Here is a 21336-nt window from a genome sequence, read left to right as displayed (position 1 = left end):
GGCGGTATCTCAGAAGGGCAGCGTCCATTATTAAGGACCCCCAGCACCCAGGACATGCACGTTTCTCACTGTTAACATCAGCTAGGAGGTGCAGAAGCCTGAAGGCACACACTCAGCGATTCAGGAACAGCTTCCACCCCTCTGCTGTCTGATTCTTAAATGGACATGGAACCCGTAAACACTACCTCACTTCTTTAACATATATTATTTCGGTTTTGCACGATATGTTAATCTATTGAATATACATATACCTTTATTGAGTTACTTTTATTTCTTCTATATTATGTTTTGCTTTGAACTGCTACTGCAAAGTTAACAAATTTCACGACTCATGCTGCTGACAATAAACCTGATTTTGATTCTGAAAATATATGCTTGCATTCGGCACTGCAAGGCTCAGGAGAGAGCGAAGGGCATGTCAAAGCGCAGATCAACTCATGATTCTTCAATAGAGTCAACAACCAAGAAAGAGCTAAGTTGGTGACGCTTGTTCCTACACGATTTCTGAGGTCAAGAGAGTGGAAGTTTCCCAGTGCAGCGGCTTTTGATCTTTGAGAACACTGCCGCACACAGTTCATATACAAAACCGCTTTATTATAATGTTATGAAATCTGGCCATTAAACACCTGAAAAGCGACAGAAAGACCGAGTGCAAAGGATAATAATGCTTTCTCTCTCCCTCTCTCCATCCCCCCTTCCCCTTTCTCTCTCTCCCCCTCTCTTCCCCTCTCTCTCTCTCTCGACTCTCTCTCTCCGTCCCTCTCTCTCCCCTTCTCTCTCTCTCACTCTCTTTCCCTCTCTCTCTCTCGCTGTTTCCCTCTTTCTCGCTCTCGTTGTTTATCCCTCTCTCTTCCCCTTCTCTCTCACTCTCTCCCACTCTCTTTCTCTCTTCCGCTCTCTCCCCCGTCTCTCTCTCCCTCTCTCTCTTCGTCCCTCTCTCCGTCTCTCCTCCATCTCTCTCTCTCTCTCTCCCTGTCCCTCTCTCTTCCCCTTCTGTCTCCCCCCTCTCTCTCTCCTCCTCTCTCTCTCCCCCTCTCTCTCCCCCTCCCTCTCAGACAAATACTCATGCCACTCTGCTTTACATTCACAATATTCAAAAGTAAGCTTTTAAAACAAATTTCATTCCCCTTTAAACGAGAGTCTGCACTTTATTTTATCTTTATCTCTAATAATTTCCCGCTAAATCTACTGAATTGTTTCGACACAAATTATGAACAAGTAAAACTGAAATGCTGGAAATTATTTGTCCCCTCCCAACACCTGCTGTTCAGGTATGCAAAAAGGGTTAACTGCATGTGTCATTTCATTAAATGCCGATGTCGTCATTTCCACGGAGGGTTTCAGCGTCACAAGGGAGTTTCCCTCTCCTATTAATAAGCATCTGAATCACTGAGCTCTCACTGAACAGCCGCTCCGGCACTCACAGTGATTCGCCGATCCACACAGCGGGACAGAGAGAGCACGCTGCAGAAAGAAGGTTTGCTGGTTCCGTAATGGATCAGAGTGCGGGAACAGCAGCGTGGAGAGTGACAGAAATTCCGAAGAATGTCTTCTGGGCTGCTCAGTTTGTCTTTGCGAAGGATGAATGAATGAGCTTGGATTTTCGAATCACGCACGCATTAACAGTCATTCAAGTGATTTACTACCCTGGTCTCGCTATCATTGCAGTTCCCGGTGAGTGTCTCTTCAATGGTCAACTACACAACAGTATTTAACTGTTCTCTAATGTTTATCACCCGTTTGAAATTATTGCTACTGTCACACACTCCAGGTAAGAAATCTCCAAAACTCCAAGTTATGCAACGATGCTGTTCACGGTGGCTCTTGTAATTGTGCGGTTGTGATGGCCAATGATCCAATCGGTAAACTCCGTTCAGTCGTTGCTCACGTCATTTCATGACCGAAGCTTTCATATTTTGCCTCCGGGAGCGTTGCCTCCTTTCAGTCTCTCCATATTCCCCTCGGAAATGTCGGCTTTGGAATCAAGTTGTTTCAACTCCTTGCGTTTGCAGCGGAATTTAATCTGACGTCCAAGTGCGCGTAATTCTCACAGACAACCGCTCTGTCAACGACCCGCCAACGTCACTGCAGACTTAAGATGGTGATGTTAAACCTGATTCTGATATGGGTCTCAGTTGACGACTCAGAGTGGAAAGGGGTTAGAGTGAGAGAATCGTCGTTGGGAAAAGTGAGAGGGAGAGGGGAGGGAGCGGGAGGCACCGGGGTGACATTCTGTAATTGACAATAAATTTCCACGTCGTTTTCTCCTGCCAGAAATGCAATCTGTTTCTCCGCTCTACATGTGCAAAAGGCTGGGGCTGCCTAACTATATATATGTTTGCCAAAGACATTTACAGAGTAGTGAATAATGATCAGGGGAGGGAGCCTGCCCTTGATCTAAACAGTCATTGCTGAGGAAATTTATCGAATGGAATTTACGTTTCTGTACATTTCGTATTTGCAGTGCCATTTGCATCCTTCCTGTCAACATATACAATGTTACTGGTTATCAGTGATCGTTATCTGTATTATTCAGTGCGGTTTCATGTGTGATATCGGCCCACAAATACTGCGGTTGATTTTTCACTGAGTTCACTTACGATTTGATTCTACTAATCGATTTTCTTGATAGACTTCCCGAGGAGCAATTATTCACTCACGTGACCAAACACAAAGAACAAATCCGATCAATTGTATGATAACAGAAAGCGCTTCCGGATGTGTCCCCACTGATTATTTTTATGCATCTTGCAGTGAACATGGTGACGATTTTCATCCTGTCCAGAGGAAAGTGCGGTCTCTCCGGAGTTGTCACTCGCTACCTGGTTGCCATGGCAGCGGCGGATCTTCTGGTCTCTGCCCTGGACCTGATATTGAGCAAGATTCCGAATGCTTACTCGCCAATGGAATTTACCTTTTGGGCTGTGGATACACCAGTGTGTAAAATCCACGCCGTCCTGCTTTACGCCGCCACCGATTGTTCGGTCTGGTTCACCGTCAATTTCACCTTTGACCGGTTTGTGGCCATTTGTTGCCAGAATTTCAAAACAAAATATTGCACCGGGATAACTGCGGCTGTGATTCTGGGGACGGTAACTGCGATCAGCTGCTTAAAGAACCTTTACTGGTATTTTCGTCTCGCTGGGGCTTATGCACTGATAATTGCTCCATTTATTTGTATGAAAACCGCGTATTATGTGTCTTTATCTGTCGCAATTCCAATAGACTTAGTTCATTACCTTCTCACCCCTGTATTCCCATTCCTGCTGGTTCTCCTGACGAATGCATTAACCGTCCGGCATGTTTTAGTCACCAGCAGAGGGCGCAGGAGACTCCGGTGTGCTGACAAGGAACAGGGTGCCCGGGACCCGGAGATGGAGAGCCGCAGGAAATCCCTCGTTTTACTGATGATCATCTCTGGCAATTTCGTCCTGCTGTGGGGACCGTTCACTGTGTATTCTTTGTGGAACCGGCTGTCTGTTGTCTCTGCGGTGAACCTTCCTCCTGATTTTCTGCGAGAACTGGGCTCGATGCTGCAGCTTCTGAGCTGCTGCACAAACACGGTTCTTTACGCCGTCACCCAGACCAAGTTCAGGGAGCAACTGAAAGACGCGATAAAATATCCCCTGGCTCTCATTGCTGCGAGGATGTCATGAATTAGTGATGTTTCCCTGCCTGGCCCAACTAATTCACCACTCATTGCAGGCAAACTCTGCACCAGCGGAGCCCGGAGTTCTCCCTGTCCGTCTCATTCCCCGCCAGCTTTACCACCGCGCATGATCCCTCACTCCGGCTCACTGACGATTATTTTCATCGTTTTTCCTGCATTCACCGGTTTCTATCCCCTCTCTTCCCCATTGGAACGACCTACGTTTGTTAGTGTAGATCGGCACCATCGTTGTGAGCCACAGTTCCGCCGTCAAAGTCTCACTGGTCGCCTGTTCCAGCCGCACTGCTCCGCTCCAGCGTGAAGCCTCCCCTGTGTTCCCGAAACCTCTCCCGTTTAACAGAGTCTGCGCACGGCCCGGTTCACCCAGTCGGCAGGTCAATGCTGGAAACTAGCTCTTGTCCCGGCTATCGATCTGATAAATTCTAGGATTTCAGAAACATTTTGCAGTCACAGTGTTAACGGAAGTTTGAAAAATCGATGTTGGTGTTGAGGAAATGCGAATGCCAATCCGCATTGTGTGTGTGTGTGTGTGTGTGTGTGTGTGTGTGTGTGTGTGTGTGTGTGTGTGTGTGTGTGTGTGTGTGTGTGTGTGTGTGTGTGTGTGTGAGTGTGTGTGTGTGTGTGTGTGGGGGGGGGGGATTTCTTCAGTTTTTTTTTAGCCTCAACTTGGCCGATGGGACTCGTCAGAATAGTTTAGCATGACTACACGGGCCGAAGTACCACTTTCCGTTCTGTATTTCTCCGTGTCTTTAGAAATTGCCACCCAACGCCATGGGATAAGATCTCTCTCAGCCCTGGGAATTTGTTTTTATTTACGGACCTGAGAATGTCAATAATCATTTACCGGGAACAGCAGTAGAATTTTCCCTTCCCTTTATTGGGCACTGCCACTTAGAGACGCTTTCCTGACGAATATCGACGGGAAGTGTTAATTTTGTGCTCTCTCCTTTATCTTCTACTATACATTTCGATTGCACGTGTAGTTCCCCTGCAGTACCAGTACTTTCCACCAGAGTTTGTTTGTGCATGTTATGCTGAAAATAAAGAAAAAAAAAATCGCATTTGTCTTATTACCGTCAGCCAGGGAATTCCCTTCAACCCCAGATACTGAAGAATTTCCTGCACTCGACAGGTTACCGCGACTTCGAGCAAACAGTATGCTCTAAATTCAGGTATTTCATGAATGACACAAACTTTCACCATCAAGCGTGAAGATTAACAATCAATTTGAATGTACCCCTCGAACGTGAGTGAGATCACTGGCAGGTTTTCCTCCTTCAATGTGACCCGTCACCTCAACATAGAGTAAACAGACTGATCACGACTGCTGGTGGCGCATCACTGACCACTCTGGTATTGTCACTGCGTCTTCAGACCGGCCACTGACCACACGGACAAAGTCACTCCCTCAATGTCAGCAATCGTGTTAGAAATGTTTCTGAAACAGAGGCATTATGAAAGTGGATCGAAATCTATGAACACACTTGCGTGGAAACTGAGAAAAAAGATAGCAGAAAACACAATTCATAGAATTAGGGACCCAAGAAAGGAAATGATAAAAAAAAGCTTTGAAATTCAAGAAGCTTTTGAAGTGTTTTACAAAATTCTATATTCCAACGTTCCAGGGGGAAGCATAACCCAAATTGACACCTTTTGAATTCTCTAGAGTTACCCACTTTAAGCGAAGAACCAAATAGAAGGATGACTACTGACATAACTGAAGTTGAATTAAAAGCTGCAATTAGTAGGCTTAAATTAAGCAAGTCACCAGGATCAGATGTGTATACGGCAGAGTGGTACAAAGAATTTAAAAATGAGTTAATTCCTGTTTTACTCCCCACACTGAACTGGGCTTCAAAAAAGGCACAAATGCCACCCAGTTGGAAGGAAGCGATAATCTCAGCTTTACCGAGAGAAGGCAAGGATAAAATAGAAGACGGGTCATTTAGACCAATATCTGTTCTTAATGTAGATTATAGGTTATTTACCTCTATCATGGCCAAACGATTAGAGAAGTTTCTACCCATTCTGATACGTAATGGTCAGACAGGTTTTATACGACAACGCCAAACACAAGACAATATACGAAGGACACTTCACATTATGGATCATATACAAAAAAAAAATAAAATCGGGGCAGACCTGACGTGCTGATGAAGAGTCTCAGCCGGAAATGTCGACAGTGCTTCTCCCTATAGATGTTGTCTGGCCTGCTGTGTTCCACCAGCATTTTGTATAAGATGTTACCGAGGTATATTTGGCAGGGAAAAGGCATAGAGGTCGTCTCAAAACTTTGCAATTAGCAAAGGAAATCTGAGGATGGGGCCTACCTTCTCTTAGAGATTATTATTTTGCAGCACGGTTGAGGAATTGACTCTTAAAATATGGAAAACTACTATAAAAGAATGTAATCTAGAGGGAGATATTGCAATTCTTAAATGGTGTGCATATGACTCGGATTTTACACCGAATAAATTGGATGTTAGATTTTTATTTAACAAAAATAAACACAACGATGGCCACCCTGAACGAGAGGCCGTGAGAGATCTGGATCTCACTGCCTTGTCTGAACGGGCGAAAGATGGATCTACTCAGACAGACGGAGCAGTGTCCCGAAGGTGCGGTTACTCGGTTTAACCTTCTCTGTCTGCAAGAACACAACAGGTGGAAGGGCCGCTTCCCGCGCCCTGGAATGATGTAAAACAATTGTAGACACCGGCTATCGATCCAGGTGAAGGTTTGACCGATGCGGGGCCGGGTGACGAAGGTAAAGTTCCCGGGATAAACCTCAATGGATGAGTGCAGTCTCGGTATCACCACCCCATCACGATCCTAGGACCAGGGCAATAGGGGCTGAGCGGCGGCTCATCTCAGTCGGTATGTTGTGAAGGTCCCACAACACAGAGCGACCTCGGCAGGTCCTGTCCAGCAAGCGCAGAGAGGCCGCCAGATCGGGGAAGTTAACTGGGTGCATTACCTTACATCAGATGTCCACACTCGGGACGGGCCTCGGTACTCACCGATGAGAACTTGTTTTCACGCCCGGACAGTGAACCCTTCCCCGGATTCCCGACTCTGGGGGTGATGGTTGTCTCCTAATCCGGATGCTACAGACTATCCGCCGCCGCCGCCGACCCGCTTCAACACAGAACTGAAGGAAAGACAGGACTGTAATTTATGTCATCAGAGCTGGGGGCGGAAACTCGGAAACAAGGCAGATCTGCGGTAAAATGGGAGCGGGGAAAGTCACGTGACTTACACATACATGTAGGTCCATGAAATTTTGCAAATATCTGCAATTTTCGCCGTCAGCTGCGATTCTCACAATTCTTAAGCATATCCGAATATATCACAGATCTTGTAGCTGTGTTTAGATTGTGACGTGATCTGAATGATTATTCTAAACTGGACTGTTGCTGTAAACGAGAGAGGGTTGGGAGCGAACAGCTTGTGTGCTAATTCAGCAGCAGGGAGACAGAATGTCTGTGAGTTTCCTTGGAAACTGAAAGGCGGAGCTATATGATGGACAGCTCGTGTTCAGCATTTGGAGATATATACAAGGTCAGTTGACGTTTTAATCAGACACACACCAAAGACACACAAGACACACCACAGGAGACACACGACTCCAGAGGCAAGGAGGACACTGGTGAGCTTTGTGTACCCACGATAAAGGTGGTGTTTTTGCTCACAGTGTGGGCAAAGGGATGACCGGTGGGGAGATATCGGTGTGTTTAACCCTGGTCTGGGGTTGATAACTCCACCACAGAAGACGGCATCCCCTTCTTGCGGTCACAGTCGGTGACTGTAAGCTTCGGGAACAGGAGGAGGACGTGGAGGATCGGCATCGGCATTGGAAGATAAATAAACACTCTAACTCTCACTCTCCAACTCTACTCAAACCAAATTCCAGAAATGAACTGATTACTTACCATCCCACCGTGAGACTGTATCACCCAATCACCTGAGCTGGGGAAGCTTATTTACTCACCTGTATATATGCATATACTTTGCTAACCTGTTTACTTTATCTCGTTTTATATTCCTTTATTAGTTAATAATAAAATAAAGTTTATGACTCAGACTCCAGGTGTGCCCATTTCTGCTGGTTCGTTTTAAAACGTTACGGGGTACGTAACAAATTGCGGCCTCTGTCCGGGACATGAGCAAATCGGGCGCTTGTCCCGGAGATGAATGAAAATCGGTGGGAGCCACTCTAAAATTTGTTGGGGGCTTGAATGTCTAGTTGATTTGATTGGGGAAATCTCCTTTCGATTTGTGTGAGTGGATTATCAGCAGAAATGGAGCTTGAAGTTAATAAGTTTGTAGCAGAACCAACCCGGAGGCGTTGGATGATGCTGAGAGGGATGTACTGTTGGGAATTGCTCGTAAGTTAAAGGTTAAGGTGACCACTGGCATGGAGAAGGCTCGGATACAGCTGTTAATAGCACATCATTATGTAGCCAAGGGGAAATTTGAAGAGGATGTGTTGGAAATGTTTGCTGAAGGTAAATTACTTACTGAGGCTGAGGTTCACCTTCAGTTAGCAAAACTGAGGTTTGTGTGTGAGTTCAAATTAAGACAGCTCGAGGCTGAAGAGGCAGAGAAAGCGAGCCATTTCGAGAGGGTGATGTGGGAGCGACACGATCAATCGTCAGGTAGGGGTAAGGAGCTGGTGGTACTGATTAATAGCAGCCAACAAATTAAGTTAGTCCTACCACTTGATGAAGCTGAGGTCGACCGGTATTTCCTACACTTTGAAAAGGTGGCCCTGAGTCGGAAATGGCCGAGGGATAAGTGGGCTGTCATGTTACATAGTGTGTTGAAGGCGAAGGCTCAGCAAGCTTATGCTGCCCTGACCCTTGTACAGTCAATGATGCAGTGAAAGATTCAGTGCTTAAAGTCCATGAGTTGGTTCCGGAGGCGTATAGACAAAAGTTCAGAGATTTAGGGATGTCCGGGCGCCAAACTTATGTGGAGTTTGCCCATGAGAAACAGGTGTGCTTCAATCGCCGGTGTACCTCGGAAGCGGTAACTGAGTGTTTGGACAGCTTGAAAGAGCTGGTTGTGAATGAAGAATTTAAGAAGTGTGTTCCTGATGCTCTAAGGACAGACCGGGATGAAAAGGATACCACCACCTTGCGGGAGTCTGACAGGTTAGCAGACGAGGTAGTTTTAACCCACAAGGTTGAGTTTACTTCGGATGGGAGTTTCCCAGAGAGTAACTGGGAGGACCAGGGGAACCTGGAATTTGAAACTGGGACTGGAATTGAATTCTAGAAGATGCAGCTGTCCCGATTGCCAGTGTTCAGTTTGTTGAAGCACCTGTGAATTTCCAGGGTGTTGAACCTTGTGTTGAAACTCAGTTAAGGTCTGAGGGGTCTGACTCGGTTGACAAAGAATGCAGTCTTTTTGAGCCAGATTGACTTGGTTCAGTGAATAATGGTTTAATCTTGGTGCCAGTGAATGGCCTGTAAAAGTATGAGAAACTCTGTTGAATTTTATTTTCGCAGGAGGTAGTAAACACCTTCAAGGTTGTGGAGTTGTTTTTCACGATTGAAAGGATTGTTTTGGTTTTGAGAGACCACCTGACTGGGTTACTATAGAGACGAGTCAAGATAAAAGTCGAAAGATCAGAATGGATGGGCTCTTTGGGAATTTTTATATTGTAAACATGGTCTTCGTAAGCTTAGTAATGGTACTGGGTTTGGTAAATATTAGGTTGGCACCTATCCAGGGTGAAGTTTATTCAGCAGTACAGCTAACAAGCGAGCTTGTGTCTGATAACACACGCACAGATACTGATATGAACCTCACATGCGCAGTGACCCGAAACATCTCTATAAAGGCTGGTGACGCAGTTAGCAAAGACAGGGGTTTAATTTGTGAGAATCTGTCAGACACATTTCTGCCTTCCGTGTTACATCAGGACCTGGGTAGTAAGGAGGGTAAGAAAGGTTTGTCCTTGTCCAGGGATTAATTTATAGCGGAACAAAGTTGATATTCTGAAATTGCTGCGTTAACGGAGACGGCTCTCACAGAAGAGCAGGTTCAGAGAGAGTCAGTGGGATAATATCTGAAGGATAGAGTGTTACTGAGGAAGTGGAGATCACCTACTGTGCCTGCAAGTGTGGATTGGATCATTGAACATCAAGTTGTGGTCCCGAAAGTTTACAGGGGTGAGATTTTAAACATGGTTCATAGTATGCCTTTAGTTGGACACCTTGGAGTGAGGAAGACAGTAAACAGGATTATGAAGGAATTCTACTGGCCTAATTTAAGGAAGGATGTTGTCAACGTTTGCAGGACTTGCCATACCTGTCAGGTTGCGTGAAAACCTGATCACGTGATCCCAGCGTCACCACTCAGACCAACACCTGCTTTTGTTGAACCTTTTTCTCGGGTCACAGTGGATTATGTTGGCCCATTGCCACGGACTGCAGCTGGTTATGAGGATTTATTAACCATCATATGTGCGATGTCTAGGTTCCATGAAGCGGTGCCTCTCAGGAACGACAAGGCCAAGACTGTGGTAAAAGCACTTATCAATTTTTTCACACTGGTATGTCTACCAATCTGAAGTAACTTTACTTCGAAAACGTTCCAGGGGATAGTTAACGAATTGTGAGTTAATCACATTGTGTCACTTTTGACCCTACTCAGAGAGCAATGGTCAGATCGGGAAGTGAGTAGCAACGTGCTTAGTTACTTTTCTGAATTCAGAGACAGACTTGACAAGGCTTGTGACCTTGTGAAGCAGAATTTACAACACTCTCAGAAAAACATGAAACAGGGGTATGACAGAAGAGCGAGGGAGCAGAGATATCGTGCTGGAGAAAGGGTCATGATGCTGTTCCCCATCCTTACCAATCCACGTCAAGCGAGATTTAGTGGACCATCAGAAATAATTAACAAAATTGATCCTTTAAATTATGTTATTAGGATTCCTGAACGGAGAAAGGCTACCCTGCTCGTCCAAGTAAATATGATCAAACGTTATCATGACCCCGAACCTGCAACTGTGAGTACGGTCGGTGTGTTTAACCCTTGGACTAGGGTTCATAAATCTACTACAGAAGATGGCATCCCATTTTCTGTAGTCACAAGTTGGTGACGTTTAAATAAGTTTCGGGAACAGGAGGACGACGTGGAGGATCGGCATCGGCACTGGAAGATAAACCAACTCTCTCTCTCTCTCCAGCTCTACTCAAACCAAATTCCAGAACTGAACTGATTACTTACCATCCCACCGTAAGACTGTATCACCCAATCACCTGAGCTGGGGAAGCTTGGGCACACACACACACACACACACACACACACACACGCGCGCACACACATATATATTTTGATAGGTATACGCACATATAAACCCTGCTAACCTGTTTACTTTATCTCGTTCTATATTACTTTATTCACGTAGTTGCTAATAAAATAGAGTTTATAACGGAAGACTCAGACTCCAGGTGGTTCTGCTGGTTCTTCTTAACCCTGCCGGTGATTGACTGGGTGATGGAGGAGGTTAAACGCCAGGTTGGAAACACGTGGAGTGAGGCTGGTAGAAGGAGCCTCCTGAACACATTGCACTACCTGGAGTTTCAGAATCGTGGACAGGCTCAGTCCGCTCTGGGATCTGTGGAAACACTTCCATTCAGTGGAATCACACTGACACCGATTGACTGCGCGGTCCTGTCTCATGTCATCGGACTCTGTGATACAATATAACACCTCGACCTGGGGAACTGCCACATTCAGTGTGAAGGAATCCAGCGGCTGGGACCCGGGCTGCACAAGTGCCAGGAGTTGAGGTAACTTGACTTGTCACTTCCTTTGAACTGTGAAACCGTTCCATTGTGTTGTTTCAATGTAAATGAATGTGGGTAAAACTGTAGAAAATCAGATTAAGAAGAATTGTGACAAATGCCCAGGGGATTGGTCAGTCAATTCCCAAGGACGGGAGGGTTCTGTTGTTCCTTGTGAAGGGATGTTGGAGACTTTATCAGATCAGTGAACAACGGCCATTGGTTTAATGGTAGTAAATCACAGGAATAGCCGTGTTTCTCACTGCCTGTGACACGTCCATTGACAATATTCCTTCTCTCAGTTACTGACACGCAGACCGACACAGACTGCAGCAGGTGGGTCAGGGATTCATACCCTCTTCCCGGTGAGGGACAAGAGACCGTCAGTAGACTGGTCCCTGTGAGAAGGAAAGAAATACCATTCTGAGATTGCCCTCCCCTGCCCTTCCCCGTGTGTGACTATCACCATCAGCCCACCTGTCTGACTTTGCTCACTACCAGATACCCAGAACCCATGGGCGCATCTCCTCTCCCGATTGTGGGCCTTAGGTCACACCCACCCCTCCCGAAAAATCTGTTTCTGCGTCATCTGGTCTGTTGGATTATTTTTTCTCATCGGTATACTGCTGTGGGACCGCTCTTCCCCATCCCCCTTCTTCCTGCTGGATCGCTTTTCCCCATCCCCTTGCTCCTCTGGGGTCTCCCTTCCACTTCCCCTTCCTCCTTTGGGATCTCTATTCCCGATACCTTTCTCCTGTGGGATCTCTCTTCTCCATCTCCCTTCCTCATGTGGGAAATCTTGTCCACATTCCCGTCCCACGTTCTTGTTCTGTCTTCCCCTATCTTTTCCTCAGATGGAGTCTGTTCCACCTCATCCCATCGACAGTCCCACATTCATAAATCTTCCTCACCTTGGGCCTGCCCTTTTGACCCTTTCACATCAGGAACACTTTTGTAACCATCGGGGAATGAGAGAGAACTTGAGGAGTTTGCCGACTAAATTGCAGCATTCGGTGAATAACCTGGATATGTGCAGTGAGGGACATTGACAGTGATGGGAACTCCGATCAGTGATTAACTGAAGTGTTTAACGTTGTTCAGCTATCCGAATGAGAGATGTTCCCTCCGATGTACGGTTTGAATCACTTTGTTCTTCAATTTGTCTGTTTGTGTTGAGATTTGGGAAGAATGGACTGTGAGATTCAGGAGTGAAAATGGTGTCTGCGGCTCTGAGGAACCCAGAGTGTAAAATACACAAACTGGGTTAAGTACCAGACTGTGGGAGATTGTATTTACGGTGACCGTCAGTTCCATAGTAACAAGATGAAAACACTGCGACGGCCTCTGAGTAAATCTTAGATATTCTGTTCATTAATCAGTTGAATAATTGACGTGAGCGGGCATTTCGCTGCGCTGATGAACTGCTCTCTGAACTTGGACTGAGTTACCCCATAAATAAACGTGTTTGTGCAGCAACTTAATATCATCAGCATGATTCCAGAGTGTTGAAGTATGTATTCCGAATCGTTGTAATTATTTGTATCCAATCCGGCGATGATGTAATAAAGGAATTCGGCAACGAATACCGACCACAGGATGATGAAGCTTCCGGAGATGGTGAGAAGTAAGATCACAGACCTCCTCCTGCTCTCTATCTCCGTGTCACTGCGGTTTTCCGCCTTGTTCTGACCCCTCAGCCCCTTACGGACACGACTGGTCACTAAAATATGTCTGACTGTCAAAGCATTGAACAGTAGTATTAACAGGAAAGGGAGTAATGGCGTTAGAACTGTGGCAAACCAGTCATATCCCACCCACCCGGGATCCGTATAGTAGCCCGGCTTTATAATACAGTCCCAGGGTATATTGTCAATCACCTTCACAGAGTGATATATGAAGAAGTAAGGCACATTTTTAACACAGATCAGGACGCCGGTTGTTGTCAGAACCACAACCGCAGTTTTCCCGGTGCAATAATTCGCTTTCCGATTCTGACAACAGATGGCGATAAACCGATCAAATGTAAACATGACGGTGAACCAGATAGAACAGTCAGTAGCTGCCTGTCCCAGGGCACCGATCACACTGCATACGGGGGTGATGTCCAGGAAAGTCCCGGGGAAGTAATAATAACTGATCCGCCACAGTATGACATCAAAGATGATGGTCAGTAGATCCCCCATTGCCATGGCCACCAGGTAGCGCGTGGTGCAGATGGAGAGGCCGCACTTTCCCCGGGACAGGATGACAATCGCCACTAAATTCACTGGGGGAACAGCAAACAGAATGAGTGAATTACTGTCTCCCCGATCAGTGGGTCTCAGGGCAGAGACAAGCTGGAAATTGAGAACCATCAAACTGTGCAGAAAACTCATATTTGGGGGTTTAAAATGAATAATGCGGGAATCTCAGATCGCTCTCACGAACGCATGCGGGGTGAACGGAGAAGGTACTCGATACTGGAAAACGAACACGGTTTGGGAAGGAGGCGTTATCAACGGATCGCCGAGAACGCTTGAGAGAAATCAATATAAATCTCCCCCCGTCAGGTTTTGCACTGATGTGTAAAACCTGGGTACATCGGCTACTTTCTGAGCGATGCTGATTACCGCGTTCCTGTCACCTATGTCCTGGCACTGTCACTGTGCAGCGAAGTCCCGCTCCCTCCACCTCTGTCCATCTACAAAGTTCAAAGCAAATTCATTTCCACCGTTCCAGTGCCATCGTCTCCTTCTTGACTCCCCGTTTATCACCCGCACACAGCACCCGCCCCACACCACCTCCACTTGCATGGGTTCTTTTAAATTCCGCAACTACCCTTCGCCGGGTTTCCTTCACACGCTCTCAACGAATCCGATCAGAAAGTTTCATTTTTCGTTTTTCGGGTTTATGCTTGACCCGCTGAACTTTAAAGTATTTAGCACGCTATCATCAAAGACAGTGTAGGTACTCCAAAAGGTCTGCCTCTTTTGGGGCCGCTCCGAATTACTTCAACATTATTCTAAATGTTTCAAAGCATATTGTACAAGAACGGAGTATCGCGTGCACCTTACCCCATCCGACCCCTAACGGACACCGCTGGGCTTGCTCTTAACTCCTGCTTCACTTCACGGATAACAGGGCGTGATAATAAACCCTGGTACAAAACACGCACACAGGCCCTTACTTGACTTATATTCGGAGTGTGACTTACAAATGCAATCGACCACTCTCCCCTGAATCTCAAAGTCCATTCGCTCCCGCGTTCCCTTCAAATTTGCAGGTATTTCTTTAATCAGAGCACAATACCTTGAATTTTGAATTTAAAGCACTTTGCTCTAATGAAACGGTGTAAAACCAAATAGCCGTAAAGGTGGCGAGCGCGCTGGATTATCGGGGTTCTCTTGCCAGCGGCTTTGCATTGATAAATCACAACTGCCTGCTATGAATCTATGAATCCATCTTCCCGATCTTCCTCTCTACGGCCGCTTCAGCTGCCGGTTTACTTCCAACAGAAGCTATCAATTAAAAAGGGAAGGGAACTTCTGAACGAACGCAGAGATTGGTCGCAATGTCTCCACCGCACTCTCTGAAACTCCGACATCACAGCGCTGTCGGTTACTGAACGAGTCCACGGACCGCGCACAGAAAACTTAAAATGTTAATTTACTTGTGTTCTTACCAGGAACACCGATCACGGCAATGACCAAGCACCATATCTTCCTCACACGGAAAAAGGCTTCACGCATGCTGTCTGAGATTCACCCTGTCTTCTAGCTGTCCGCGATCTCGCTGGAGAAACTCTGAGCTGACGAATCTCCATGCTCATTCATTTATACTCGCTCCATCACACGAACTATTTAATAACACACAAGGCTGAAGTGTTTTCCAAACTCTGGGGTTAAAATAAACTTGATGTCATTCAAGTAAACTCCCAATTGTGATGAGGTATGAATAGCTTGACACGAAATTGCAAAATCTCAAAGATGAAGAAATGACGATTGGGGAAGCCAGTGAATGTTGTTGTGAAACAATCTCAGGCTCATCTCTCGGTTTCATGATTGTTATTGTTGATCTTGTCCATTCCGAGGATCCATGGACTTTGTCACCATAGACCAAAGTTATACTGTCAATGGGCTGCTCTGTTTCACTTTGGGAATTGTCTCGGTTATAGATCTTGCAATAGAAATATAAAATAAAGAATAAGATGTCTGAACGTTCCTGTAACATAGTGAAGAATCTTAAACTAATATCACATTCAGGCTCACGGATATATTGAATGCATGCAAACTTTTAATCAAATTTACTGCATCACGCACAAAGCGCTGGAGGAACTCAACAGGTTAGGCAGCATCTTTGGAAATCTTTAATCTGTCGACCTTTCTGGCCAAGACCTTTCTTCAAATTAATTAACACTTCGTCGCACCTCACCTCCATCAACATAATCGAGATTTCCCAGAAGCAAACCATTTTCTTTCCGATCTCCGTTCACCGTCCGATATGTCGACCCGTGGCTTCACCTCGTGCCACGATGAGGCTACTCTCAGGCCGGGTGTGCTACACCTCAAATTCCGTCCAGGTAGCCTGCAATCCCATGGCAAGAACATCGATTTCCGTTGAGTTCCGGTACTTTCCCCTCCTTCCTTTCCCCAATTCAGCCTCTCGTCTGCCGTGGTACGAGACAAGGGTCCCTTAAGTCCTTTATTATTTAACATCGCATTAGAACCTTTAGCCATTGCTATTCGTGAATCTCCTAATATTTTTGGTATTACCCGTAATGAGAAATTATACAAATTATCACTATATGCCGACGACTGGCTGTTATATATTTCTGACCCTGGTAGGTCTATTCCTGCTACTTTATCCTTGTTGGCTCAATTTGGTAGTTTTTCTGGTTATAAACTGAACTTAGATAAGAGTGAATTATTTCCCTTAAATGCACAAACTTTATTGAATGATAGGATACCATTTAAAGTTGTTACAGATAACTTTATCTATTTAGGTATAAAAATTACTAAGAAATATAAAGATTTATTTAGATTGAATTTTTTACCCATGCTTCATCAAATTCAACAACTTATTACAAGATGGTCTCCTTTATTTTTATCGTTAATTGGTCGGATTAATGCTATTAAAATGATGATCTTACCGAAATTTTTATATTTATTTCAAACCTTAGCAATTTTTATTCCTAAATCTTTTTTTGATAACATTAATTCAAAAATTTCCTCATTTGTGTGGCAAAATAAAAACCCTAGGTTAAGTAAAAGGCAATTACAAAAATCTAAAAAAGATGGTGGTCTAGCTTTACCTAACTTTAGATTTTATTATTGGGCAAATAATATTCGTAACTTAATGTATTGGAAACTAGATTTGGATTCACTATTGTGCCCACAGTGGGCAAATTTGGAATGTAATGAGGTAAAGGGATATTCTTTATTTTCTGTTCTTGGGTCTTGTCTTCCTGCTGATTTAGTTAAATTTAACAAACAAATATCTAATCCAGTAATCAAACATACTTTACGAATTTGGTTTCAATTTCGTAAGTTTTTTACTCTAAAAAACGTTGTTCTTGATAGCCCTATTCTACTTTTTTTTTAAACCTTCTTGGACAGATCAAGCTTTTAACATATGGAAAAGGAAAGGTATAAAATGTTTCCGTGATCTTTTTTTTTGAAGATACTTTGATGTCCTTTGACCAACTCTCCAATAAATCTAAATTACCTAAATCTAATTTTTTTAGATACATACAAATCAGAAATTTATTACACAAAGTTTTACCATCTTTCCCTAATTCAACTTTAGTGGATTTTCCAGACTTGATTTTTACCTTAAACCCTTGTCAGAAGGGATTAGTAGCCTTCATTTATAACATGATTATGAAGATACAACCAGAAATATCAATTAAAATTAAACAAGAATGGGAAAAAGAACTTCGATATAATATATCAACAGATAAATGGGAAATAATTTTACAAATGGTTAATTCTTCTTCTATATGTGCTAAACATGTTTTAATACAATTTAAAATTGTACATAGAGCTCATGTGTCCAAAGATGAACTTGCTCGATTCTATTCTCATATTGACCCTCAATGTGACAGATGTCATTCAGAAGTGGCTTCATTGACCCATATGTTTTGGTCATGTCCCACTTTACATAACTATTGGAAAGACATATTTACTACCATCTCTTCAATTTGGAATATTGATCTACAACCTCATTTTATTACTGCAATTTTTGGTATACCAAATGAGGAAGGTAATCAGTTTTCCCCTTCAATCAGACGAATGATTGCTTTTGTAACATTAATGGCTAGAAGGTCTATATTACAAAATTGGAAAGAAGTAAATCCTCCTACCACGTTTCAGTGGTTTTCTCAAACTATCTCTTACCTGAGCTTGGAAAAAATTAGGAGCACTATTTTTGACTCATCAATTAAATTTGAAGAAACTTGGGGACCGTTCATTCGGCATTTTCATATGAATTAATTTGGCCTTTTCCAGTCCTTCTTTCTACTTATCATTGTTCAGGTATGGAGTTCCGGAGTTCTTTGGCACTATCATATACTTATAAACTATTATTGTTGCCCATGTTAGTTTAGTTTAGTGTTTTTTTATACATATATTCTTTACATACTTTATAATTTTTTCTTTCCTTGACGTTTATTTTTTTTTCATATATAATCATACGGACTTGATTGATTAATGTATTTTCTTTTATCGATGTTTAATAGGATATTGTTATCTTATTATTAATGTGGCTCCAAATCTATTGTATTTATAATCTATCCATTATTATGTTATGTTTTTTTATGTATGCATATATGAAAATCAATAAAAAGATTGAAAAAGAAAGAAAGAAAGATGGCATATAGAGCATTGGCTTTCATCAAATGTGAGATTGAGTTTCAGAGCTAAGAGGTAATGTTGCAGCTATATAGGACCCTGGTCGGATCCCACTTGGAGTACTGTGCTCAGTTATAGCTGCCTCACTACAGGAAGGACATGGAAACCATAGAAAGGGTGCAGAGGAGATTTACAAGGATGTTGTCTGAATTGGGGAGCATGCCTTATGAGAATAGGTTGAGTGAACTCGGCCTTTTCTCGGAGCGATGGAGGATGAGAGGTGACCTGATAGAGGTGTACAAGATGATGAGAGGCATTGATCGTGTGGACAGTCAGAGGTTTTCCGCAGGGCTGAAATGGCTCGCATGAGAGGGCATAGTTTAAGGTGCTTCAAAGTAAGTACAGAGGAGATGTCAAGGGTAAGTTTTTTTTTTACACAGAGAGTGCTGAGTGCGTGGAATGGGCTGCCGGCGGCGGTGGTGGAGGCGGAAACGATAGAGGCTTTTAAGAGACTCCTGGATGATTACATGGAGCTTAGAAAAAGAGGGCTATGGGTAAAGCCTAGGTAGGTCTAAGGTAGGAACATGTTCGGCACAGCTCTGAGGGCCGAGGGCCCATATTGTTCTGTAGGTTTTCTATATTTCTATTCAGACGACGGTCACTGGGTTTGCCCCACCTTCCTTTAATTTGCTGTTACTAATCAAACCCAAATGCCGATTGGCCACTAGTTGATTGCTCACCGATTGCTCTATTGCACTGCCGTGAGCTGCCCCTCGGACAATGAGCCTTATCGAAGTCCCTTCCTCTCCAGATTTCGATGTCCAGGTTGCCACTAGTCAAAGCAACCGGACTTAACTCTCAGTGATAACCGTGTCAATACCAGCAACATGACACTGGCAACCGAGTACATTGTCTTAGACATGACACCTGACAAATCTAATTCCACTCCCCTTCGCACTACATATGGGCTGCCGTCTATGTATGCATATTAATCTATTGTCCCCACATGTTCATTGATCTCTTTCCCTCTCTGCAATGTAAATACAACAGTTAAAGCCATCTCCTGCGTGTGTGCTTTTATTTGATACGTAGTTTACACAGACACAATGCAGGCTGACATTTGAGTACAGAAGTGATGACCTTAAGTTTCTCTATTCCTCCAACCATGAGACAATTTTAGATCTAGATTCTTTGTTGTTCTCACAGTTCCAGTCCAAGAAATTCATTTGTCTCTTTCACATTTTGCAAGGGTCATGTAAGAAACGACAAGAAAAAAAACACAGATATAACTGTTGCTAAAAATTTTATTGGTGTGTTATTATACAAATGCATCAAGTTAACATGCTGTACCTATCTGCACGCAATGCCACAAGGACTGTTCACTTGGAATAACATTACAATTGACTTAAATTGTGATGCTACTGTCTATATTGTAATGTCATTATGGGTGCTGTCAGAATTAGGCTGAGTGATGACAACTAATATCTTTACAAACATTTGTAGAATGTGGAAAGGCGCCAACCCTATGAATTAATGAATCCTCCAATATAATTTAGGAATTAACCTTATTACATTGCATAAACAACTGATTAACAAACACATGTTTACAAACTGCATTCCATTCCAACAGTTGCTACATTCTCCCATGACTCATGTGGTCCTTTCCGAGGATGCAGACGTCTGGGGAGCATGAACACACTTCAGATTAGCATCATGCACTGCATCCCACAACAATAGCATTTCAAAAGTCCGAATACGGTGCACTAGCAGCAACTCACGGTAATAGCAAGGATTGAAAGATTCATCTTGGGTAGAAGGAACACTAAATCCAGCTGTCCTAAATCCGCTATGGTGGTGTGGGGCTAGTCCAGCCTTGGCCAGACACATCCCAAAAAATACATCATCAATGGGGTACAGTTCAAGGTCTTGGGCTATGTGGAAAATGATGTGAGCTGTATACACAGACATGAGTATGCCCCCTCCACTAATGTATGGTGGGTACAACTTGATGGTGGTCAATATTTCTGGTATATAATACTTACTCGACTTCTGGCGTTTGGGCCCAAACCCATAAATGAGACGGCCCATAAACAGGTGTTGCTGAACCTTCATGCCTAGCAAGTAGTCAACCATGTTATCGGTGTTGGCAAAGACATCATCATCTGCACTAAAGATGAATTTAGCACTAGGGCAAAATTCACTGACCCACTGCAGCAACTTGTATTGTTTGAGGGTGAGGTTGTAAAAGGTATCCAAGAAATCCCATTGTAGTATATCTCTGTGTTCTCTGTTTTCCATGGCTAACAGCTGATTCAATTTCCTATTTTCATTTTGGTCAGAAGAGACACCAGAAATAAAGACTCTCTTAATTAGGACCCCATTGAATTCGCGTTCTTTGCCCCAAGTCTTCCTTATCATTTCCCACCGATCCTGATTGAAAGGGTGAGATTTGATCACCAGCAGCAGGAAGGCATTCTGAGATCCTTCTCGACCACCACATTTGTCTGGAACATTTTGAATCATGTCAAATTCTCGACAGTGTTTATACATCAAGTAGTTTTTTATGTGCTCTTTCTCTTGATGAAATGAGGACAGGTGCACCAATGTCGTGTTCGCGTGGCACTTTGGCTTGAGCACTGATTCAGTTGCATCACCAGTAACAACCTTGGGCAGGTCAATGCGATGAAAAGTTTCTGCAACAACATCAGTCTCTCGACATTGGTCATTATCCCAGAACATGAAGAACAATCCCAGAGTAATCAGAACACCCAACACTACTTTCTCATGGAATTGCCGATGTCTTTTCATCTTTCACCTGAAGTACAGAAAAAAATTGATTAATTCAAAGAAAACTTTACATTTCCATGATGCTTGAGAAGAATGGGAAGTTTAAGCTGTAATGAAGATCACTAATGCTTTGTAATATTGACCCCAAAATGTTGGTGAGGTAAGGAATAGGCAGAGCCCTACACGCTGCTGAAAGTTTAATTAACCTGAAGCATTCCATCCCAGCAGAAAAACAAATCTACCTATAGGA

General features: G+C 43.9%; 1 protein-coding gene across 1 annotated transcript; it reads right to left on the bottom strand.

Moving 5' to 3' along the window:
- Window positions 1–19949: 19949 nt before the first annotated feature.
- On the bottom strand, window positions 19950–21107 carry LOC132386198 (N-acetyllactosaminide beta-1,3-N-acetylglucosaminyltransferase 3-like). Its single transcript, XM_059958481.1, has one exon. The coding sequence runs from the start codon at window positions 21105–21107 to the stop codon at window positions 19950–19952; it is 1158 nt and encodes a 385-aa protein (XP_059814464.1).
- Window positions 21108–21336: the final 229 nt, after the last annotated feature.

The sequence above is a fragment of the Hypanus sabinus genome, unplaced genomic scaffold (assembly GCF_030144855.1).
Source record: "Hypanus sabinus isolate sHypSab1 unplaced genomic scaffold, sHypSab1.hap1 scaffold_1056, whole genome shotgun sequence".
NCBI classification, from domain to species: domain Eukaryota; kingdom Metazoa; phylum Chordata; class Chondrichthyes; order Myliobatiformes; family Dasyatidae; genus Hypanus; species Hypanus sabinus.
This window is presented reverse-complemented; position numbering and strand designations above follow the sequence as displayed.